This window comes from Anabrus simplex, chromosome 4 (genome assembly GCF_040414725.1).
Source record: "Anabrus simplex isolate iqAnaSimp1 chromosome 4, ASM4041472v1, whole genome shotgun sequence".
NCBI classification, from domain to species: domain Eukaryota; kingdom Metazoa; phylum Arthropoda; class Insecta; order Orthoptera; family Tettigoniidae; genus Anabrus; species Anabrus simplex.
Window position 1 is genome coordinate 61,557,492 of NC_090268.1, and position 21,661 is coordinate 61,579,152.

At 37.3% G+C, this 21,661-nt stretch overlaps 1 protein-coding gene across 1 annotated transcript in view; it reads left to right on the top strand.

Annotated features, from left to right (window-relative positions):
• The window catches only part of dikar, a 293,245-nt gene that overhangs the window by 39,383 nt on the left and 232,201 nt on the right, over positions 1–21,661 (top strand). Inside the window, exon 3 of the mRNA XM_067145083.2 lies at positions 8,806–8,967. Coding sequence (XP_067001184.2) covers positions 8,806–8,967 — 162 coding nt within the window. The remainder of the gene's footprint in view (positions 1–8,805; positions 8,968–21,661) is intronic.

A 21,661-nucleotide genomic window follows, 5' to 3' on the forward strand; every position in this document is an offset into this window, starting at 1 on the left:
TCATGACACTAACCACAGCGGTTTCAATAAATACTTTCTCTGTTGGCTCTCAGTTAAGTGAAACCAAACTGAAATCACTAAAGGAAAACTTCACGGTTACTGTTCCAAAGGAAAGCAGACTTAATAAGAATTGACAACTAGGAATTAGTAATATTTTCATCTGAATTAATAATAAGAGCCACATTGTGATAACTGGATTTCTTCATTTCGACAATTACTTATAAATTGTATAATTTTTAATTTATGAATTGATCTTTTTTCATGAATTATTAAGAAAAGAATATTCATTAGGACATATTCTCTATGGAATATTGTACAAGTGTTTCCTTGATGACTGCTTTCAATTGTAGAAATAATTTATATATTTTCTCTTGAGATTTTTGTTTGTTTTAATGTTGTCAATCTTATGTTAATTTTAAGGACACTTCCTCTAAAGCATTACTTTGTCAATTTATGTATTTTTCATCTAAACAGTGTTGTGTGGCTGAAGATGTTGATAATATACGAAACATGTACCACTTTTAACCATTAAATTGCCTTAGGCAATCATTGTATCGACTAGGTAGAAAATAAATAAATACTTAGTTGTGAATGTCCGCTACTACTCGTGGTTGTGACATTAATGAAGCCCTGGATGGTGTTTTACAGAAAAACTCAGTGCCTAACGGTAATATTGTCAGCATTGCTACCGATAGTGCACCATCTACGACTGGCACGAAACAAGGGCTTATAGGGCTTTTAAATGCTGACACATCATTTCCTGATTTCCTATCTGTACATTGTATTATTCACAGAGAACATTTGGCAGAAAAATATTTTCAGTACCTGCATATTATGCAGGTAGTTCTGAAACTTGTGAACTGTATTCGCTCAAGTGTCAAAACACACCAACAGTTCAAATCTTTTATGGAAGATATGAACAATGATGAGCTTCCTGATGATGTAGGCCTATCTTTTTACTGCTTAGTAAGATAGCTATCAGTAACCAATGTCCTTGTCAGATTTTTTAAAATTACTTGATCCAATCAAACAGTTTATGGAAGAAAAAGGAAAATATTTCCCTGAACTTAATGACTTTCTAGTGATTGTTAGATTTGGCTTTTTTTTTACAGATGTGGTCCAGAATTTAAAAATTCTAAACATAGCTTTACAAGGAAGAGAAAAACTTATTTCTGATTTGGCCCAAACTGTATTTAGCTTTCATAGCAAGTTAAAGCTTTCTGGGAAAGACCTTCAGACTAAAACATTTGCTCACATCAAATGTTTGAAGAAAATTACTGAAAGCCTTCATGACGTTCAGGTGGAAACAGAAGATTACGTGAGTAAAATGTCTGGCCTTGCTGAAGAAATCGATGGCAGATTTAATGATTTGAGGTCACTTAAACCTTAATTTTAATTCCTGCAAAATCCTTTTGCTGTTGATGTTGTGGGCAATGGCTCTCTATATTGGATGTAGTTTTACCTTCCACACTAGCACATTCCTTGAACTTCAGTCCTAGTAGTAACACTCGCCAACTCAGCCTACCTGATTTTGACTGGACTTGTTGAACAGCATTGCTTCAGGTCTTAGGAAAAAGTAAATGCTGTCGCTCATACTGAACATCTACATTTAACTTCAAAGCTTAAGCATTGAAAGTTGCTGTATGGCAATCGGTGACCTCACTAACTGCCAGCTGCTGCTAGTTGTGTGTGACGGCAGGATCAGCTGATACTATGCAAACCAAGCAGTGGTCTTGTCCAAGTTCATGGTCACAAATAGAAAGACTTGCATGCTAAAATATGCAAGGTTGATTCTGTTATAATCATGCACCTGAATTGAGAATACAAAATAAATGGACAACAAAATAAACATAACTTAAATTTTGTTAGGTGCAATTCACAGGCTGGTATGGCTGTCTTGTGCCTGGGCCTTCAAATTTCCACTCCCCAGGTCTTTTTGTGCAGTTTCACGTCCTCTCTCTATTTGGCATATTTTCTGCTTTAACCCTGATTTTAAAATCATTTCAAACCTCCCTTCTTGTGTACTTTGGTTTCATTTTGCCTTTGATCATTTGGCCCCTTTCCATCATTTTCTTCCTTACTGTAGCTTTTCTTTTGCAGACCAGTATTCAATTAGAAACAGATTTTAAGCAATCCAAACCTATAGAAATTAAATGTGGAGTAGCATAAGGTTCCCCTACCTCACCTTCCATTTCAATTTGGCAGTTAATAAAATATTACGTGATCTGACTGACCATGATGTCAGCGATAAGTACGGATACATTTTATCCGAAGAAAACTCATCATTGTCTGCTTTCGCATTTGCTGATGATATAGTAATAATCAGCAGAACCAAACAAGATGCAACAATTTTACTCATTTTACAATATTAGCCATAAGTGCTGTAGCTTCACAGAAATAGGTTTAAATATTACCCCACAAACATGTTAATCTGTTATCCTAAAGAAAGAAAAACTGGTCTGTGAAAAAATCACCACTTTTCAAGGATCAGAAATACCATCAGTAACATCAAATAATGAACAAATCAGGTATCTAGGAATTGATTTCAGTAATGAAATATCTCTTGACAGATCTAAAGTAAATAATATCCTAAATTCTGATTTAAACATTGTAGTTAAAACTACACTTTTAAAACTGGAACAGAAAGTTAAAATTATCAATGAATTTATTTGGACAGGATTGATATACCCACTGCAGTGCACACCTCTCACTTTTCTTATAAAGATCTGGACAGAATTATAAGGGTTAAAGAAATAATTATGCTACATGATGGTACATCAAACTCCATGTTATATAGTCCAAAGAAATTGAGAGGTATGGTACTACTCCACACCATGTAGGAGGTTAATATTCAGCGCTGTAATATCTGCAGTCGCTTACTGCCAAGGACGTGCAACTGCATTATGTATGAAAATTTTCCGATAAGCAGAACATGGCGCTCCATAAACTGAACATCGACAAAGAAAGTCTTCCCTCTAAAACCAATGGAAGAAAGCTTTGAGAGATAATGAGAGATCGATCTTTTCAGTTATGGTGTCAATGGTCTCATACATGGAGAGGAGTGGTTTTGTGTGCCGATCACCTGCAAATAAACTCCTAGATGTCTTCCAAGTCACCTTTATCTTCATCGAATACATAATTGCTATAAAAATGTTGCGCAACCTGACCGCAGTAAGATCGGTTCTCGGCAGAACTTTCAGCTCAGCCTGTTGCCGCCAAAACTGTTGCAATGAGACCGAAACGCTTGGACGTGTGCTGGGGTTCTGCAGGAGTGATGAATTACTGCGTAACAATCATCACCATCCAGTAAGGACATCAGTTGTTCAAGGCTTGAGGCAGCGTGGATGGAAGGTGCATGAATAAGTTCACTGCAACTCTTTTTACCGACGACTCAACAAGAAGAGTGGACATCATAGCTATCAGTAAGAAAGAGAATAAAGCGATGGTGTTAGATCCTACCATTCGCTTTGAGAAGGACCTGCAACAAGCTCACGGTGTTAATCTGGTATAGAAGCAATTTATACACCATGTCTGCCATATCCATCAGCCAAATATAATATTCCTCTTGGTCAATAGGTTGTCATAGACCTCCTGTTTGGATCCAGAGGTACTCTGGTGAAAAACACAGCCACTATCCTTCAATATTTAAACATTCCTCTTTATGACATAAAGAAAATCTTATTACAGATCAAAAGAGATTCTCTGCAAATTATACAGTTGCATTTAAACCTGAAATCATAATCTCCTAACGATGAATTTTCCAGAAAAATTATCTCCTTATTAAATTATTTTTTATTATTATTAATTTTTAATAAATTTTACTACTGGATCATTTATTGAAGGATATAAAATGGCAGGGGAGGATTCAGTTGCACGAGAATATAATAAGAAATTTCCCCTCGTGCGCAAGTATTTTCAAGTATTTCTAAATCTTGCATTAGTATCAACAGACTGGAAAACTTAAATGTTATACAACGTGCGTTCCATAAGTAATGCGACCAATTTTTTCTGACGCAATTGTACACCGCAGCGTGTTCTAACTTGCTGGGCTAGGTGGAGGGGGGTGTTAGCTTCAAACGCTCTTTGTCAGGACGTGAGTTTCCGCCAAACCCGTTTTGAGTTCATGTAACACTGCACTATGGATCGTTCTATAGAGCAACGGTACGCTGTCAAATTTTGCATTAAACTTGGGAGGTCCGCCACTGAAATGTTTCCATTACTTCAGCAGTCCTTTGGGACTGATTCTTGTCCAAATCACAAGTTTTCCGATGGCACAAGTTGTTCATGGAGGGCCGAGAGGATATCACCGACGAACCTCGCAGTGGACGGCCATCAACCTTGCGAGTTGACGAAAATGTGACGCGTGTGCGCGATTGTTTGAACTCTGACAGATGGCTGAGCCTTCAATTGATAGCACAAACTCTAAACATGGCAAAAACAACCGTTTCCCGCATTGTGACTGAAAAGGAGGGTCTCGTGCTGCCGAAGCGACATCAAGGACACGTGGAAAGTTCATCACGACAACGCGCCGAGTCACAGCGCCTTCATTGTCAACGACTTCCTGGTCAAGACCAACACCCCATTGGTTCCCCAGCCTCCCTACAGTCCTGACCTCGCTCCCGCTGACTTTTTTTTTTGTTTTTTTTTGTTTCCTCGGTTAAAAGGAGTCATGAAAGGAAAACATTGGGACACGATTAAAAGAATCCAGGCGCATGTTACATCGGCTCTAAAGGACATTCCGGAAAAGGCCTTCCAGGCATGGAAACACCACCTCCAGATGTGTATCGAGGCAAGAGGGTGCTATTTTGAAGATTTTTTATTATTTGTATGAATATATTCAAGAAATGATTTTTTATGAATTTGGTCGCATTATTTTTGGAACGCACCGTGTATGTGTGCGTTTAGTCTGTAGTGACAGAGTCACTGTGCTGAAAACCTGCAATCTAATATCTTGAAAGCTGAAAAGAGGTTGTGTGATGTATGGTATAATTAATTAGCATTTCCAAAGCTAAAGTAATGACATTATAGAAGAAACAAACTGGAAAAGATAGATAATTTCATTTAGGATGTGTATATTTTCCCAAGATTATAGTATACTAAGTGAAATTAATTCATAGTGCTGCAAAGCTAATGCAGTAGGATTGCTTCTGCAAGATAGAAATCAGCTGTCAAATGAAACACACTTTACATCAGTCCTTTCCTATTATCTTATAATTAGCATTATTATTCTATGTTGACTATTTGCAACTAACATATTCCCAGGCACCCCCTTGTATACCTATTTCTGTTCTTACTTTCTTAAGGTTCATACAGACTTGCGAGCTGAGAGGGTCATGAGCCGCTCACACAACCAGGCTCTCGCGCGCGGCTGTGAGCTTGCACTTAGTTTACAAAAGGAGTATATTTATTATCCCACCTATGCAATACAAGTCCATGAAGTGTTTTATACTAATACAATTAGTATTGAATTGTATTGAATAGGTGGGATAATAAATATACTCCTTTTGTAAACTAAGTGAGATCGCTGTTTTCAATACGGAACAAAAATGAGAGTGATGGTTTGTAATGTGAGCTTGCATCCGGGAGGTAGTGGATTTGAATCCCACTGTCGGCAGCCCTAAAGATGGTTTTCCGTGGTTTCCCATTTTCACACCAGGCAAATACTGGGGCTGTACCTTAATTAAGGCCACGGCCACTTCCTTCCAATTCCTTAGGCCTTTTCTATCCCATCGTCGACATTAGACCTATCTGTGTCACTGCGACATAAAGCCGCTAGCAAAAAAAAAACATAAAACCCAGGCTTGCCATTGTGGACAAAGTTCTCAGTGTAGTTATAAAAACTCTTCTGTTATATTTCTTTAGATCAGTACGCGAATCCCAATTACAATATAAATGAAATCACGGAAAAAACTATTATTATTTTCAATAAAGCCCTGAAAAATGACTACCTCGAAATAATCAATAAACAGAACATAGCACGTGCCATAGAACAGTCGAACAACATGCCCAGCTCTACCCCTACCCCCACAACAGCAACTCTCCCTACCCCTCCGTTCACTTCCCTCGCAGCAGCGGACACAAGCCCAAGTCGAACGCGAAGCAGTACACAGCAAGCTCTCAGATTGAACGCAACCCAGCCACGACAACACTATGTACTCATTCACATCAGCGCACACACACAGGCATTCCTTCAGCTTATAACTCTCTACTTACACTTTATTTATCTTTATCAGACAACTATAACACCAGCACACAGATATAGACGAGGAAGGAGCCACCACAATAGCCTAAGATCAAGAAAAATAGTGGTAGAAAAAAACACTGAATCGAAACAAGATTTTATTGAAAGTCAGGCTCACAGATTATTACAGACTATTACGGATTGTCCATAATTATTACGGATTTCACCTACGATTACGGAATTATGTTCAAAGGGGAAATTATTACGGAAAAGCTGACATTATCATAAAAAATTAATCTTATAGGGAAAAAAAGAAAATAAGGAAAAATCTTAAATCATTTCGAGCTTTTTTTCTAAATCATCCTCATTTCAATGCTTGTGAGTTGGCAACGATACTTATTCGATTGTGACTTCTTTTTGCTACCCATAAGCATTGTAAGCTTAATTGTGGGAGCTCAGGTGCTGCTCTTCTCCACTATAAATCCTTCAGTAATGTTGTATTTGCTGTGTTAAATGTACCTTACAGTTGACAAAAGATTGAGGAGGAAGTGAGGCCTACATTAAGCACATCTGCACTGGAATCGCTTATGGTTCAGAAGACGAAAATGCCATCACAGTGGGAAGGATGCTGCAAGGAAAACTACTCTGAAAAGCAGCTGCTGCGTGAGAAACAAGCTACAAGGAAGTTTTTACACAGATCTAACAGGTTGTGTGCAAATGTTATTGTGTAATATGATATACTTTCAAATAGAGTGCTAGAGAGGAAGGGCAAAAGAGGTGTCATCTAGAAGGAAGGAGCATGCTTTTGGACTTGACTCAAACATTTTCTCGGGGGCGGAGGGCGATTACTGATAATCCACTTCAAAGGTTGGCATATCTGGGCTCAACTCCTTTCTGAACTGCTCGCTGAAAACTGTTGGAAGCTACGATAAATTTGTGTACCCCTTGAGACGACCTTGCATACCACACTTTGAATACCACTAACCGAAAGGACCGTTGTGAACAATGTACTAGATGTAAGAGTGCACATTTTGACCATATGCTGTACTGACACTGTTAGATATGTATTGCTGTTATAATCTTGGATGTTATAATGGCGTATCGTTATGTTCAGAGCATGTTTATAATTTCAGTACTGTTTGTTTTGCTGCAACTGTATCATAAGGTCCTCTTATCAAAATCAAGACTGCTACCCATACATTTCCTAAGGCCTCATGCTTTTTTTTTTTTGCTTTACGTCACACCGACACAGGTAGGTCTTGTTGCGACGATGTGACAGGAAAGGGCTAGGACTGGGAAGGAAGCGGCTGTGGCGTTATTTAAGGTACAGCCCCAGCATTTGCCTGGTGTGAAAATGGGAAACCATGGAAAACCATTATCAGGGCTGCCGACAGTGGGGTTTGAACCCACTATCTCCCGAATACTGGATACTGGCCGCACTTAAGCGACTGCAGCTATTGAGCTCGGTAATGCTCTTTTATAATGAGCCTTTTGTTTGCCTGTTTTCCCAACACACTCTCTTTATCTGATATGTTAGCACCTGCTGCTCATTTATCTCCATTATAACATGCGAGCTTCCGTATTCTGGCAAGCTGAATCCTTCACAGGGGAGGAATGACATAATGTTAAATAAAGAGAAACAAGGATGGTAATCTGTACGAATAAAAATGGAATATAAACCTTTGATATGTGTAATGTTTTTTCAGTGGTTTAATGTCTAACAGAGAGATTCTAAATTGTTAAATTTTATGTGAAAGAAAGGCATTTCTTATTAGGCTCATCATGCCTCATGAGGTATTCAGACTTCTCCATATTATGTTGTAGGAGAATTTAGAAGTAATTTGTGCAGAGCAAGTAATAAAGTGAGAATAATAATAATAATAATAAGATGAAGAAGAAGAAGGAGAAGAATTGTGTCATCATCTACATTGTACTGGTATTTTTATTTGATACCATTTTGGTTACCTGCACGTCACGTGTGGCATTGCATTTTACTCTACCGCATGGCGGAGAAGCTGGAACCCTGGAACATGTTGCTGTGTTTTCATTAATTATATAAGGTGAACATTTAATGTGTAGCCAGTGGTCCTTCAAATGTCATCATACCATACAGAGCGACAAATGTGGCATGAACATACCAATAAATTGGAAAAGACCCGGACTACTAATAGTACATTCCAATATACACTATAGCACAAGATTAGCTGTATGGATAGCAAATAAACCAGTTAGAGGCCTATAATTTCACTCTGACCCTTGTTCAGAAAAAAGATAAATACAGGCTCTGAGTTAGCAACTGAAACAAATCGATGATAACTAGAATATTACCCCGATTTCAGAAAGTATACATAAAAATAAAATAAAATCTACTTGCTGCTCATACTGTGTGTAGGTGGGAAAAGAGAGCAATAATAATAAAAGATCTCTGAGTAACCATAGACTATGTCATGTGCTTGGATGTAAACTACTATGATTTTGTAAACATTGATGTTTTCGCAGCCCGTCTACTAGGCTTTTGTACGTTATTGCCGTCAAGTGTAAATTCTTCTGTGCATTAAGGTAAAACAAATATTTAAAAATATTTATTTAGCTGCAATTCTGAATTCATTATTTCATTGTTCCAGGAACTAGAAGAAGCACTCTTAACAGATGGTACTGAAGATTGTGGTAGCTCGTTGCTGCAAGAGCTTATTGTAAGGCTGTTATGTGGTTGTCTTGGGAACAATGATATTTCTACTTTTAATTACCAGATGTTTTTACGCCGCCTTTTTCGTCAGAAATGTCAGGTATTGTAAATTCTCTCTTGTTGTAAGTAGAGCAGAAAAACTCTCAGCTTTTAAGTGATTATTCTGCTTGTGACTGTAATAGTTTAAAGCTTAGCCCTTAGCTGTTAGAAGTAATTTTTGAGTGTTTTAAAATGATGCTGATATCTAATTGAAAGTAACTTCGTTGAAAACTTTGGAAAGGAAATGTAGAGCATACATGATATGAAATGTCTGTTCTGAGCTACATTGAAATGATCACCAAGAACATGTGTTGCTGGAAACTGCATTCAGGTTTGTTATGTTCAGTGATATTTACAAGTGAACTATGTGTTTTTTGTTTATTTGAATTAACAATGTTATCCCTCTTTTACACTTTTCAAGGGACCCAAAGAGTACTGATAAATGGTGTGAAACTGTATATAATAGGAAACAACTTATATATTTAAAAATGCGCTGGGAAAGGAGGGCAATATTACACAAATCCATATTATTAATTTATAGAGTATTTCAATCTTAATCCTATTACTTACCCCAAATAAAGGCCCAGTGTAAATTAACTGTTGATGCACCGCCTTTGTGATTCTGCTCATCTACTGACCAGGAGGAGGGTACTGGTAGGTAGTAAAAATATTGTGTAATATATTCTTTTAATCTGGTTATCTTTCTTAGAATAGTTACAGAATTAATTAAAATGCAATAAACGTTCTTTCTCTGGATGGAACATTTTAATTTTGGTTATCTTCCTATTAACAACATTAACACACATGAATTCCAGATGGAAAACTTCACAATCACTGCTTCCTATAAAAGTAGCCCAGAATCAATCTCTATTTACATTTTTTCTCTAAAGTTCTTTATTTGTTTTTTAAGTTCATTAAGGTTATGGAAATTATTTTCAGCCCCACTACAGATGACAGATATCTACATAAAATTCCACTGGTGCACTTGTCTCAGCACTGGTAGGCATCACTTCCCTATCTTCTTTATTGTCACTGGTGGGAGACTCGGCTGCAGTTTGTTCTGCAACCAACTCCTACACACACTTCTTTTCTCTGCAATTATCATAGCATCATCCACCCAAAGAAAGAGTTCAGTAAGCAGTTTGACTGTGAAACATTCTCCATTCTTCAGCCTTATTCTTCTTCTTCTTCTGCTTCTCCTCCTCCTTGTTGTTGTTGCTGTTGTTGTTGTTGTTATTATTATTATTATTATTATTATTATTATTATTATTATTATTATTAGGGAATTATCCATGGTAGTTAGAGGTGAAAGAAGGTGCGGGCAGGAATAGGTCTCAACTACAAAATTAAAGTTAATTTAAAACTTTAACGAAGGTTATATTTACAACACTTAACAGTGATGACATAGAATTTGTAAACTTAACAACTCAACAACAATCCAAAATTAGATACAAAGAAATCACCAGATTTAGGGGGTTATTACAAGATCTGGGCTTCGAGCCCCAAAAATAATTTCTGAGCTCTCAGCTCACAATAACAAGATACCAAAGTGCAGAACACCCTTAATTACATGGAGCATTAACTCCCAAATTTTACATCTCAAGCCTCTCTAAGGCACTTTTACCACAACACTATAAAGAGCTGTCCCGCTCTCGATTTTACAAGCCTATCAAAGGCTACAACAAACTTCATTTCTATCTGCCCTTAAGGCACACAAGGAAACAGGCGTAATTAGTACCCAACCTACGGGGCCTTCGCATGAAGAAAACAAACAGGTTAAGACCAAGTTTTTGTCTAAAAACCTATGTGGCGCTAGGCCGATGATACAGGGGCTAATCCCAATCTATGGAGGTGACTAGTCGCCAAATAAGTTTAAGACTTTAAGAAGGAAGAGAAAAACGGTTACGAAAACACCTCAAATTCAAAATGAAGGGGAGTTCGAGAGGGTGAAGCACTCTATATCCCCGCTTTACAGATTTGTAATTTGTAGATAGACAGAAAAGAATTTACATTTTAAAAGGGTAGGTTACATACTAAAGGTTTCGAACCTTCCCCGAGAGTTAAACTGCTGAGCTAGCAAGAAATGAGGATGTTAGCAGGCCATTACCTTGTAGATGAACTGCTGCTTGGAGAAAGAGGCGCTTCCCGCCCCCTGCTACATATCCACACACTAAGAAAGATGTTACAGAAGTGGCACCGAGACAAGAAAATCAGCAGTTTTTATACCCTCGTGGATAATTCAAGACCTTTCAAGAATGAGTAGACACACCCCCTCAATTTTATTGCGTCGCAAAAGTTACACATCAACATCGAGAAGGAAAGACACTATTGGTCAGAAATTAATTACAAAAATTAGTTATTGATTAAATTCAAAACAGGCGGAAAGAAGAATAACTGTTGCCAACCCCCAAACCACAGAACAAAATTTAGTAAAAACAAAACTTATGAATGCTAAATTTCTTCAAGAAAGTTCATTCCTTTACACCAGAGTGCGTTATCAAAGTTTTAGTAGAGACATCTGTTAGAGAATGTCCAAACTTCTTGATACGGAGCAAACAAACACAAATCAAAATAGATACCGTTCAGAACACTTCAAAATTACCAAATTTACAGTAGTGACATCTTCCGAAAAACCGTTGAGTTAATTAAGTTTGTTAAAGTTCAGGCTTTCTCCTGTAGAGGAGTTTCCACTGGCGCAATATTTGAATTAGCAGCATGGAGGTGTACCACCCGGTACAATTATTATTATTATTATTATTATTATTATTATTATTATTATTATTATTATTATTATTATTATTATTATTATTATTATCATCATCATCATCATTTTTCTTCTTCTCCTTCTTCTACTTCCGCTAGCATCTGAGAGTCGGAATGATTCTTGAAGAATCCTACTTTCAAGAAACAAGTTTCAAAGTTTTCCAAGACTTTGCAGTGAAGTGAACCGCGTCTAGGATTGAAACTTTAAATTATGATGGATCTTTGCCACCATCAATAAGGAATAAAATTTTAATTCTCTGCACCAGGCTCTTCCTAAAATGTGACTTATATAATCCCTAAATCCATAGGCTGCTGCATGCTCGTGCAGTTACCAGGGGCCTATTCCACAAAAGTATGGTCTTGTACATTACAAGTAAATTTTCTAGTAACCAGTACAAATACTGGAGTTTCTGTTCCACAAAAGAATTTTCTACAGTTGTAATTTACCATGTCATACTTACAAATTACCAGTGAATTTTTATGGGTGTGTTCCACGAAAGTACTAGTACTTGTAATTTACTAGTGAGTTGGGAAGTATTCTCTACCAGTGAAAGGACAATAATAATAAAATGTACTAGTGCTATTTAAATATACTTATTTCAGATAAATTTTGATAAATATGTGGTCTAGCAGTAGGGATGGTGATGAAAATGAAAACTACAGTCTGTATAGGAAAACAATTTTTACACTATTTGAATACAACAAGCATTTTAGGTTAAGCATAATACAAGCGGAAGAACTTTTGATAGATATTGGGCATAGGTTAAAACATCCTACGAACAGAAATATATCTCTAACAGTTACTAACAACACTACATGGCAGTACCATGGTATTGCAGATATGCATGGGATGGCAAAATCTTCGGTATGTAGGTCAATACATTCTGTGGTGGCTGCAATAAATGATTATTTGCTGGCCTGAAAATACTGAAAACATGTTCCAAGAAGGACATTTCTGGAATTATTAATGGGCAGAATATCTCTTACATACCTCCAACTTTCCCCCTCGAAAGCTCCATGAGCTTTTCCCAAGTCAAATATTTCCATCCAACCATTTATTTTGTCTTTGTTTTTCAGACTCTCGCTGAATGTACCGAAAAGAATATCTTTCCTTCTTTCTCTTTCCTTCAAAATGAATAACATCATTTCTCTTGACACCATTTTAACAATTCATGCAGAGTTTACAATTTTGTTACAATTAAGTTTGGCGGCTGAACATCGTTATTAGCGGCATCTGATTCCTAATGACAGACCAATGTATGTCAGACTATCTTGGAACATGTGCGAGGATCGCGGAAGAACAGAATGGGTGATAATAACGGAGTAATTTCCTTTCATCAAAGAAATAAACTGAAAAATAACATTGTCGCATTAAGAAATTCACAGAAATATTAGAGTTCTTTGAATCTTTGCTGCATAACTTACCTTAAAATAGGATATTACGATAAATGAGGCAAGCATAACCTAATTCAAAGAATGGAATACGAAGATAAACAGCTGATTCATGCTATGACGTCGTATGTTTATTGATATGTCGTCACTTGTAAAACTTGTAACAATTCATTGGTAATATACAAGAGACTTTCAATCTTCTGTGGAACAGAAATGTACAACTCCATACATTACAAGAACCCACTCTAGTAACTTGTAACGTACAAGACCCTACTTGCGTATAATAGACCCCAGGTAGAAAGTTTAACTGTGTGTTCCTCAAACATCCATCGGATGTGTAGGTTGATGATTGATGATCTTTCTATTTTGCGCACCCATTTTTGCATCCAGAGCAGGTAACTGCTGTCAGAAATTATCTGAGATCATCCAAGTTTTACGGTTGGTATCATAGGTGTGCTAATGATCGCACATACTTGAAGCAACAAGGCTTTTTAGATTTTCCTATCACAAAGGGATAGAGCTTCTCAGAGCCATGGGTATCGGTGCCCGACATCATTGTGAGCCCCACTTCGCTGTTGTTTCCCACCATAGTATTTAATCCCTTTTAATGCCAAAGTCTTCTTGGGCAACGTCTGGCTCCATGGCTAAATGATTAGTAGCATGCTGGCCTTTGGTCACGGGAGTCCCAGGTTCAATTCCTAGCGGGATTGGGAATTTTAACCATCATTGGTTAATTTCGCTAGCACGGCGGCTAAGTGTATGTGTTGTCTTCATCATTTCATCCTCATCACAACGCGCAGGTCGCCTATGGGCATCAAATCGAAAGACCTGCACCTGGCGGGCCGAAGTTCTCGGACACCTCCCGGCACTAAAAGCCATATGCCATTTCATTTCATTTCTTGGGCAACACACTGGAAAATCAGTCCAGTTTGGTCTAGATTTAAAAGGTTCCTGGGTTTGTATTTGTTGGTCAGCTTCTGCAGTCATCCATTGATCCACTCTTTTCAAAGTTTCATCACTAACTGCATTTGATTGCCCCACAAACCATGTTATAGAGTATGTCTTTTCCTAAATTGGTCAATCCAGCCATTAGACACGTTGAAATTTACAAGGTCAAGAATGCTTGCCGCTTTACGCGCATTGTCCTTCAAGAGAACACTACCAACTGGAATGCTTGTGGCTCGTGAAGTTTCAAACCTACTTTTTACTATATTTTCCAATTCCTCGTATTTGGGATGTGACACTTATTTCTTTTTCCTAAGTTTGGTCTTCATTCTGAAGTACTTGATATGCTTCCTCTGTTTTTAGCCATTGTACTGAGTGTAGATAAAGAGAGCTACAACTCCTGTGCCAGTGTAATAACGAATCAACTTTTCTGAATAATTGAACTTTCTCTTCCAAAATTTCAATTCATGACACTTTCACATCTTACAATTTCCACCCTGAAAAGAATACATGGTTTCTGTTCCACCTCTGAGGGTGTGGATAGCATTATATGAGTTTGACCAGTTGATTCCTGGAAAACAAACCAACATCCGTATGAGTGGATATTGCACCACTGGCAATCCTATGAGGAGACATAAGCACAAGGGTAAACTTGGATTACTGTCATCTTCACGTTCCATGTGATGAGTTACCTCCAGGTGTTTACTTTCAAATAGGCAATGTTATCGTATCTAAAACGGGAACTAATTGGACAGACGGACCCTAGCGTACACATCCAGATTCATGAGCATGCCAGGAATAGCTCGTCATCTCAAAGCTTAACTCAATATTACATTTGTCAGTACGACAATAACGTACAGGAAGTTGTTCACTATGCTCACATAATTATGACACGTGCCGCCCGTGGGTTCCCTCGCACTTACTGCAATTAAGCTCCCAAGTAGAGTACAAGTTATATTTCCGACCAACCCGACACGCGACGACTGTCTCTATTATATCACCCGGGATATATGTTCACGTTTGTTGCCGTGTCAAATTTAGGCTCATGTTTCCTCGTAATTAATCTGCATAAATTATTAATGTTCCCAGGTCTCTGTGGAACAGCGGAGGTGAAAGAAGGTGTGGGCTGGAATAGGTCTCAACTACAGAATTAAAGTTAATTTAAAACTTTAACAAAGGTTATATTTTCTTCTCAAAATCAACAAATAACAGATAACAACATTCAACAATTTCCACTCGGTGAAATAACAACGAAAGGCAGGTACAAAATAATTTTTCCCATTCAGAGGTTTTTTACCAGGTTTTGGGCTTCGAGCCCCACAATCACAATCCTTGAGCGATTAGCCCAACTTTACCAAAGTACAAAAATGAACAAAGGGGCAGAAAACCCCATCATGCCAAGGAGTACTTGCTCCTAATTACAATGTTAAGGAAAAGAGCAGACCCGCTCTCAATTTTACAAGCCTATCAAAGGCTACAACAAACTTCACTTCTATCTGCCCTTAAAGCACACAAGGAAACAGGGGTAATTAATACCCAACCTACGGGGCCTTCGCATGAAGAAAACAAAACATCTAGTTAAGTTACTGGCCCAAAGCAAAGGGGATGGAGGCGTAAATTTGCACTCCTAACTCTACATATTAAAACCTAGGTGGCTCCAGGCCGATATACAGGGGCTAGTCCCAAGCTAAGGAGGTGACTCGTTTGAAAGATTTAAACACTTTAAGGAAGAGTAGAAACGGTTAGAAAAGCGTAGTCACCTCAATTTCAAAATGAAGGGGAGTTCGAGAGGGTGAAGCACTCTCTATCCCTGAATTACAGTTCAAGAAATAGTACTTTTTACATAGACAGTAAAAGGGATTTACATTTTAAGGAGATGGATTACATATTAAAGCTTTCGAACCTTCCCCGACAGTTAAACTGCTGAGCTAGCGAAAAAAAATAAAGAAGTTAAAAGGCCATTACCTTGTAGAAGAGTCACTGCCCGAAGAACTAGGCGCTTCCAGCCCCCTGCTACATATTCACACACACAGAGTAGATGTTATACTAGTGGCCCTGAGACAAGAGAATCAGCAGTTTTTATACCCTCGTGGAAAATTCGAGACCTTTCAAGAATGAGTAGACACACCCACCCGACTTTATTGGTAGACTAAGCATTACACATGGAAATTTGAAGAAGAAAGCTATGATTGGTGGAAAATTAATTACAGAAATTCGGGATTGGCTGAGTTCAAAACTGGCGGAAAGAAAGGATTAATATTGCCAACCCACAAACCACAGAACAAAATTTAGTAGAGGCAAAACTTAAGCATACAAAATTTCTGCAAGGGAGTTCATTCCATTGCACCAGAGTGCGTTATCATAGTTTTTGGTAGAGACATCTGTTAGAGAATGTCCAAACTTCTTGATACGGAGCAAACAAACACAAATCGAAATAGACACAGTTCAGAACACTTCAAAATTACAAAATTTACAGTAGTGACATCTTCTGAATAACCGTTGAGTTAATACAGATTTTCAAGTTCAGAGTTTCTCCTGTAGAGGAGTTTCAATTGGCGCAAGATTTGAACTCACATCGCGGAGGTGTACCGCCCGGTACAATTAGTATAATAATTATTATAATTTTGAATATTATTGTTTGGGATATCATATGTTCACGTTTGTCGTCATTTCAAATTTAGGGTAGTGTTTCCTCGCAATTAATCTGCGCAAACTATTATTATTAAAATTATTATTATTATTAATACTATTATTGCTCTAAAGATCATTCAAAAAAGGACATTTTAATTATTTTCAGTGGTTTTAAAGATTTAGTTAAGTTTTATCTCCACCGCGTTTATACTTGTCAAACTTCGTTTATACGGTCGATGTTACGGGACTTCATTTATTATTATTATTATTATTATTATTATTATTATTATTATTATTATTATTATTATTGGCCTCATTTACCTTCATTGCAGATATCATGCTTTATCATGCGGGATATCATATTTTCATTTCTGAGGAAATCAACCTGTATGATCTCTGGGTTTGTAATGCTTCATCAGCTCATGCAGCTATATCTTACTCGTACGTATCTCAACGGGTTTCTATCCCGGCCTCTCTGCATTTAGTCTAACTCTGTACGCGTCCCACAGGTGGATCATATCATTTCCAGTACCTGGACACTAATAATTGTCTTTGTATCTCATCGAGGATTCCTTTTAATATTTCCTCGTAGACTCATTTATTATGCACCTTGTTGGATACATTTCAGAAATAGGTTTTTCCATGGCATTTGAAAGGTTTAAACTGTGAATCGAGGTGAGGGCATGTATTAATGGGTCTTAGAATACTTTGTGATGCGGCAAGGGTTTACATTTCTGAAGTACGAGAGAAGTGCCATGGCGGGAAATCGTACAAGGATAGTCATAGGAAAGTTCGATTTTTAAGGGCATCGGGTACTTTCTGTGTAAATACAAGGCATCTAAAATGCATACAGCCAGCATAGATTTCTCCTCGTCTTTGAATCATGCTTTTTTTTCCTAATCTTTCTTTCGTTGCATGAGGTTATGTTTGCCAGTGAGATATCCAGATGCATTATTTGAATACTGTAAATGCACCTTCTTAGATACATTTTGGAAATAGATCTTTTTTCATGACATCAAATCAAATCAAATCAAAATCTCTTTATTTGCAAATGAGGTGTCTACCTCGGTGGCAAATGGTACACTAAAATACATTATTGTCAAGCACTAAATATTAAATTAACAAGAGAATAAAATTTTTCCTATAATACAATATTATACAATTTACGCTAACAATGTTTTCTATTAAACACACAGCTCATCCTTAATAAATTTATATTGTTTACAAAATTCTACTTATAATATCTCCTGTACTACTTACAAATATAGTCAACTGATATACAGTATGTGGAATTACTTCAAATGATACTATACAACTGGTATAACATTAATATTTACATTGCATTTATTTATTTACTTACTAAATTTTTTTTTTTTTTTTACCTATTCTGGATCCTAAGTAGCATAACAACCTGCTGCGTCTTAACCAGAGCCCCTTTTGCCACCACTTTTCAGAGTTCCTGAAGGGCCTTCACAGCTACCGTAGCGGTCCCAGGGCCCTCGAAGTCCCCACTGTACTTCACCCCTACAGGCAGTCCCCTACTTTGGCTGTCCAAACTCCTTAGACCAGGGGATGGAATTAATTTATTCACACACATTTTTTTATTTACAATAACCTGCACTGGTCGAATGCCCTCTAACACTTCATTTATTCTCTCTGTTGCTGTTTATTCTCTTCTTGAATATCTGTACAGATTTTGGCAAAGGATCAAACACTACCCCTGGTAAACTGTTCCACTCCTTCACACCCTTCCCAATGAATGAAAATTTACCCCAATCGCTTCTGCTAAAATTCCTTCTAATTTTATATTTGTGGTCAGTCCTGCCGATATAATTATTTTCCAACTGAAGCCTCTCACGGATATCTCCCCATGCTTCTTCTCCTGTATAGGCTCTATATAATCCTATAAGTCTAGTTTTCTCCCTTCTCTTACTTAAAGTTTCCCACCCAAGTTCCTTTAACATTTCTGATACACTACTCTTTCTCCTGAAATCCCCTGTTACAAATCTTGCTGCTTTCCTCTGCACACTATCTATTTCTTTAATTAGGTATTCTTGGTGAGGATCCCAAACACTGTTTGCATATTCCAATAATGGACGAACCATACTCAAGTAACTTTTTTCTTTTAATTCTTTGTTGCATCCTTTAAGTAGCCTCATTATGACATGTAATGATCTGTATGCTTTCCCAACAATGTCATCAACATGACCCTTCCAGTGCAAATTACTTTCAAATCTCACACCTAAGTATTTGCACTTGCCATCTTTTGGGATAACTACCTCATCCAAAGTATATTCAAATTCAGTTTTAAAGCTCCTGTTTGTAAAAGTTGTAACAGTTGATTTGCCTCCATTAACCTTCATATTATTTTCTTCAACCCATTGTTGGATACTTTCAAGGTCCCTTTGTAATTCTGAACAATCCTCAATGTTGTTTATTTCTCTATAAACAATTATGTCATCTGCATACAATCTTATTTTTGATGTTATATTGTTCCCTAAATCATTTGCGTATATTAAGAAAAGTAACGGACCGATTATACTACCCTGTGCAATTCCCTTCCAAACTTTCTCTTCCTGAGATACATTATTTCCTACTTTGACTTTCTGAACCCTTGAATTTAGAAATGCTTTTATCCAACGTGTAACCCTTACGTCCAATCCTATTCCCTCCAATTTCTTTAATAATATTCCATGTTCCACTCTATCAAAGGCTTTGGAAAGATCTATGGCTATGCAATCTAACTGACCTCCTGAATCCAATTGATCTGATATGTCCTGCTGAAATCCCACCAGTTGTGCCTCACAAGAAAATTTCTTTCTAAATCCATACTGGCTCCTCATGAACCAATTTTTATCATCACATATCCCTCTGATGTACTTCGATATTAAACTCTCCAGAATTTTACAAACTATACTGGTCAGGCTGATTGGTCTGTAGTTCTCTGGTTTCCTTTTATCACCCTTTCCTTTATAAATTGGTATTATTATAGATTCCTTCCATTCCTTTGGTATTACACAATTATTTATGACATAGCCAAAGAGAAATTTTAAATAAGGCACTATGTACCACCCCATTGTCTTTAATACCTCCCCAGTAATTTGATCACTTCCTGCTGCTTTTCCTTGCTGAATCAGTTGGATTTCTCTGAAAATATCTTCGTTTGTGAATGAGAAGCTTCTTGTTTCCCTCTGTCTCTCTCCCTCTCTATCTTCTGTTTCGGTTTCCAACTCTTGACAATCATCCACTGAATCTCTAAATTCCCTACTAAATAGGTTTGCTTTCTCAGTATCTGTTAAATAGTGTTCACCCCCTTCTCCCACCATTGTAGGAATTTGGATTCCTTTTCCTTTTTGATTCCTGATATATGAATACAGCTTTTTCCATTTCCCTTTGTGGTCATTACCCTCTTGAAGTATGCCATTCATATAATTCTCTTTTGCTTCCTTTTTCACTCTATTCAGTTCCCTCATTAGCTGTTTTCTAGTTTCTCTACTCTCCCTACCCTCTTTGATTTTCCTGTTTACTATTCTACATTTTCTTTTTAATTTTCTTATTTCCCTTGTATAATAAACAGGGTCTGAGGTCATTTTACCCTTCTTAACAGGTACAAATCTCTTCTCTCCTTCCCAAATAATTCCTTTAAATTTAGCCCAAAGTGTATCCACGTTACTCCCTTCACTTATCCAACAACTGAATTGTGATTTAAGGTAAGTCCCAAATTCATCAACTTTAGTTTTTCTGTACAATTTCTTGTCTTGTGTAACCCTCTTATTAAGCCTTTTTGGTACGAGTCCTACATCCATTATTACAGCCTTATGGTCTCCTATTCCTTCAATTACCTCAGTTTTATCAACAATTTCCCATGGTTTAACCAAGAATACATCTAGTAAGTTATTGAGACGAGGCGGTTCTTGTACTACTTGTGTAAATCCTCCCTCCCAAATTAACTTATTTGCCAGTTTCTGTTCTTCACTTGCAGCTCCTTTCCATTCAACTTCAGGCAAATTTAGATCTCCCCCAATTATTACCATATCATTATTATTGTTTTTACGAGTATAATCTATTATTTTTTCAAAGATTTCCATGTCTCTTTCCTCTCTTCCAGGCCTGTATGTTCCGATAATTCCCACCTCCTTCATATTATCACAAACTAATTTTATCCCTAATATTTCATCCCTTTCATCGGTAAACCATTCATGTGAACAGTAAGTTTCCTTCACCAGAATAAACACCCCCCCCCCTCCCTTTTTATCTCCTCGGTCTCTACGATAGACTGTGTACCCTTCTGGAAATACTTCTCTATTACCCACCCCTTCTTTCAACCACGATTCCACTCCTATCACCACATCAGTCTCATAAGATTCCATCAATGAACCGAATTTTAATTGTTTATTTACTACACTTTGACAGTTTACCAAGAGCAATCTCAGACCCCCTTCCTCCCTAAAACTTGACTGTTGCAATTGGGTAACTTGTAATTCCTTACTATCCTGAGTTTCTTTTTCTAGTTGACTGAGCCAGCTTGAAGTACAGCTGGCTCTTTCTACTAGTTTTCCTGGTCAGTATTATAACTCAAGGGAGTTGCCTGTTTTACAGTACATATCTTAAGATTAATAAAATCTAGAACAATATTTGCTATCTTTCGTTTACCTGAATTGTTTAGATGGAGGCCATGTTTTGTATAACAGTATCTCTCAAAACTACTGCATTCAATAACCTGAGTATTCCGAAAATGTTTACAAATTTTAACAATATCTGTATTGACCTTGTCCACTTCAATGTTCACACATGAGTCTCTACTCAAATCATGCCTGTGGGGCACGTTCACTACAAAAACGTTAGTGTGGGTCAGCTTCCCTAGTGTATGTTTAAGTTGTGATCTTACATTCTTGGCGTCGTCGCGAGCTACGTCGTTTGTCCCACCGATGATAAGCACTGCATCGCCGCTCCCGAAGTTCCTAGGTGCTGCTTCTACGTTTTCCACAACACTGCTGATAGAAGCTGAAAGGTATAAACTGTGA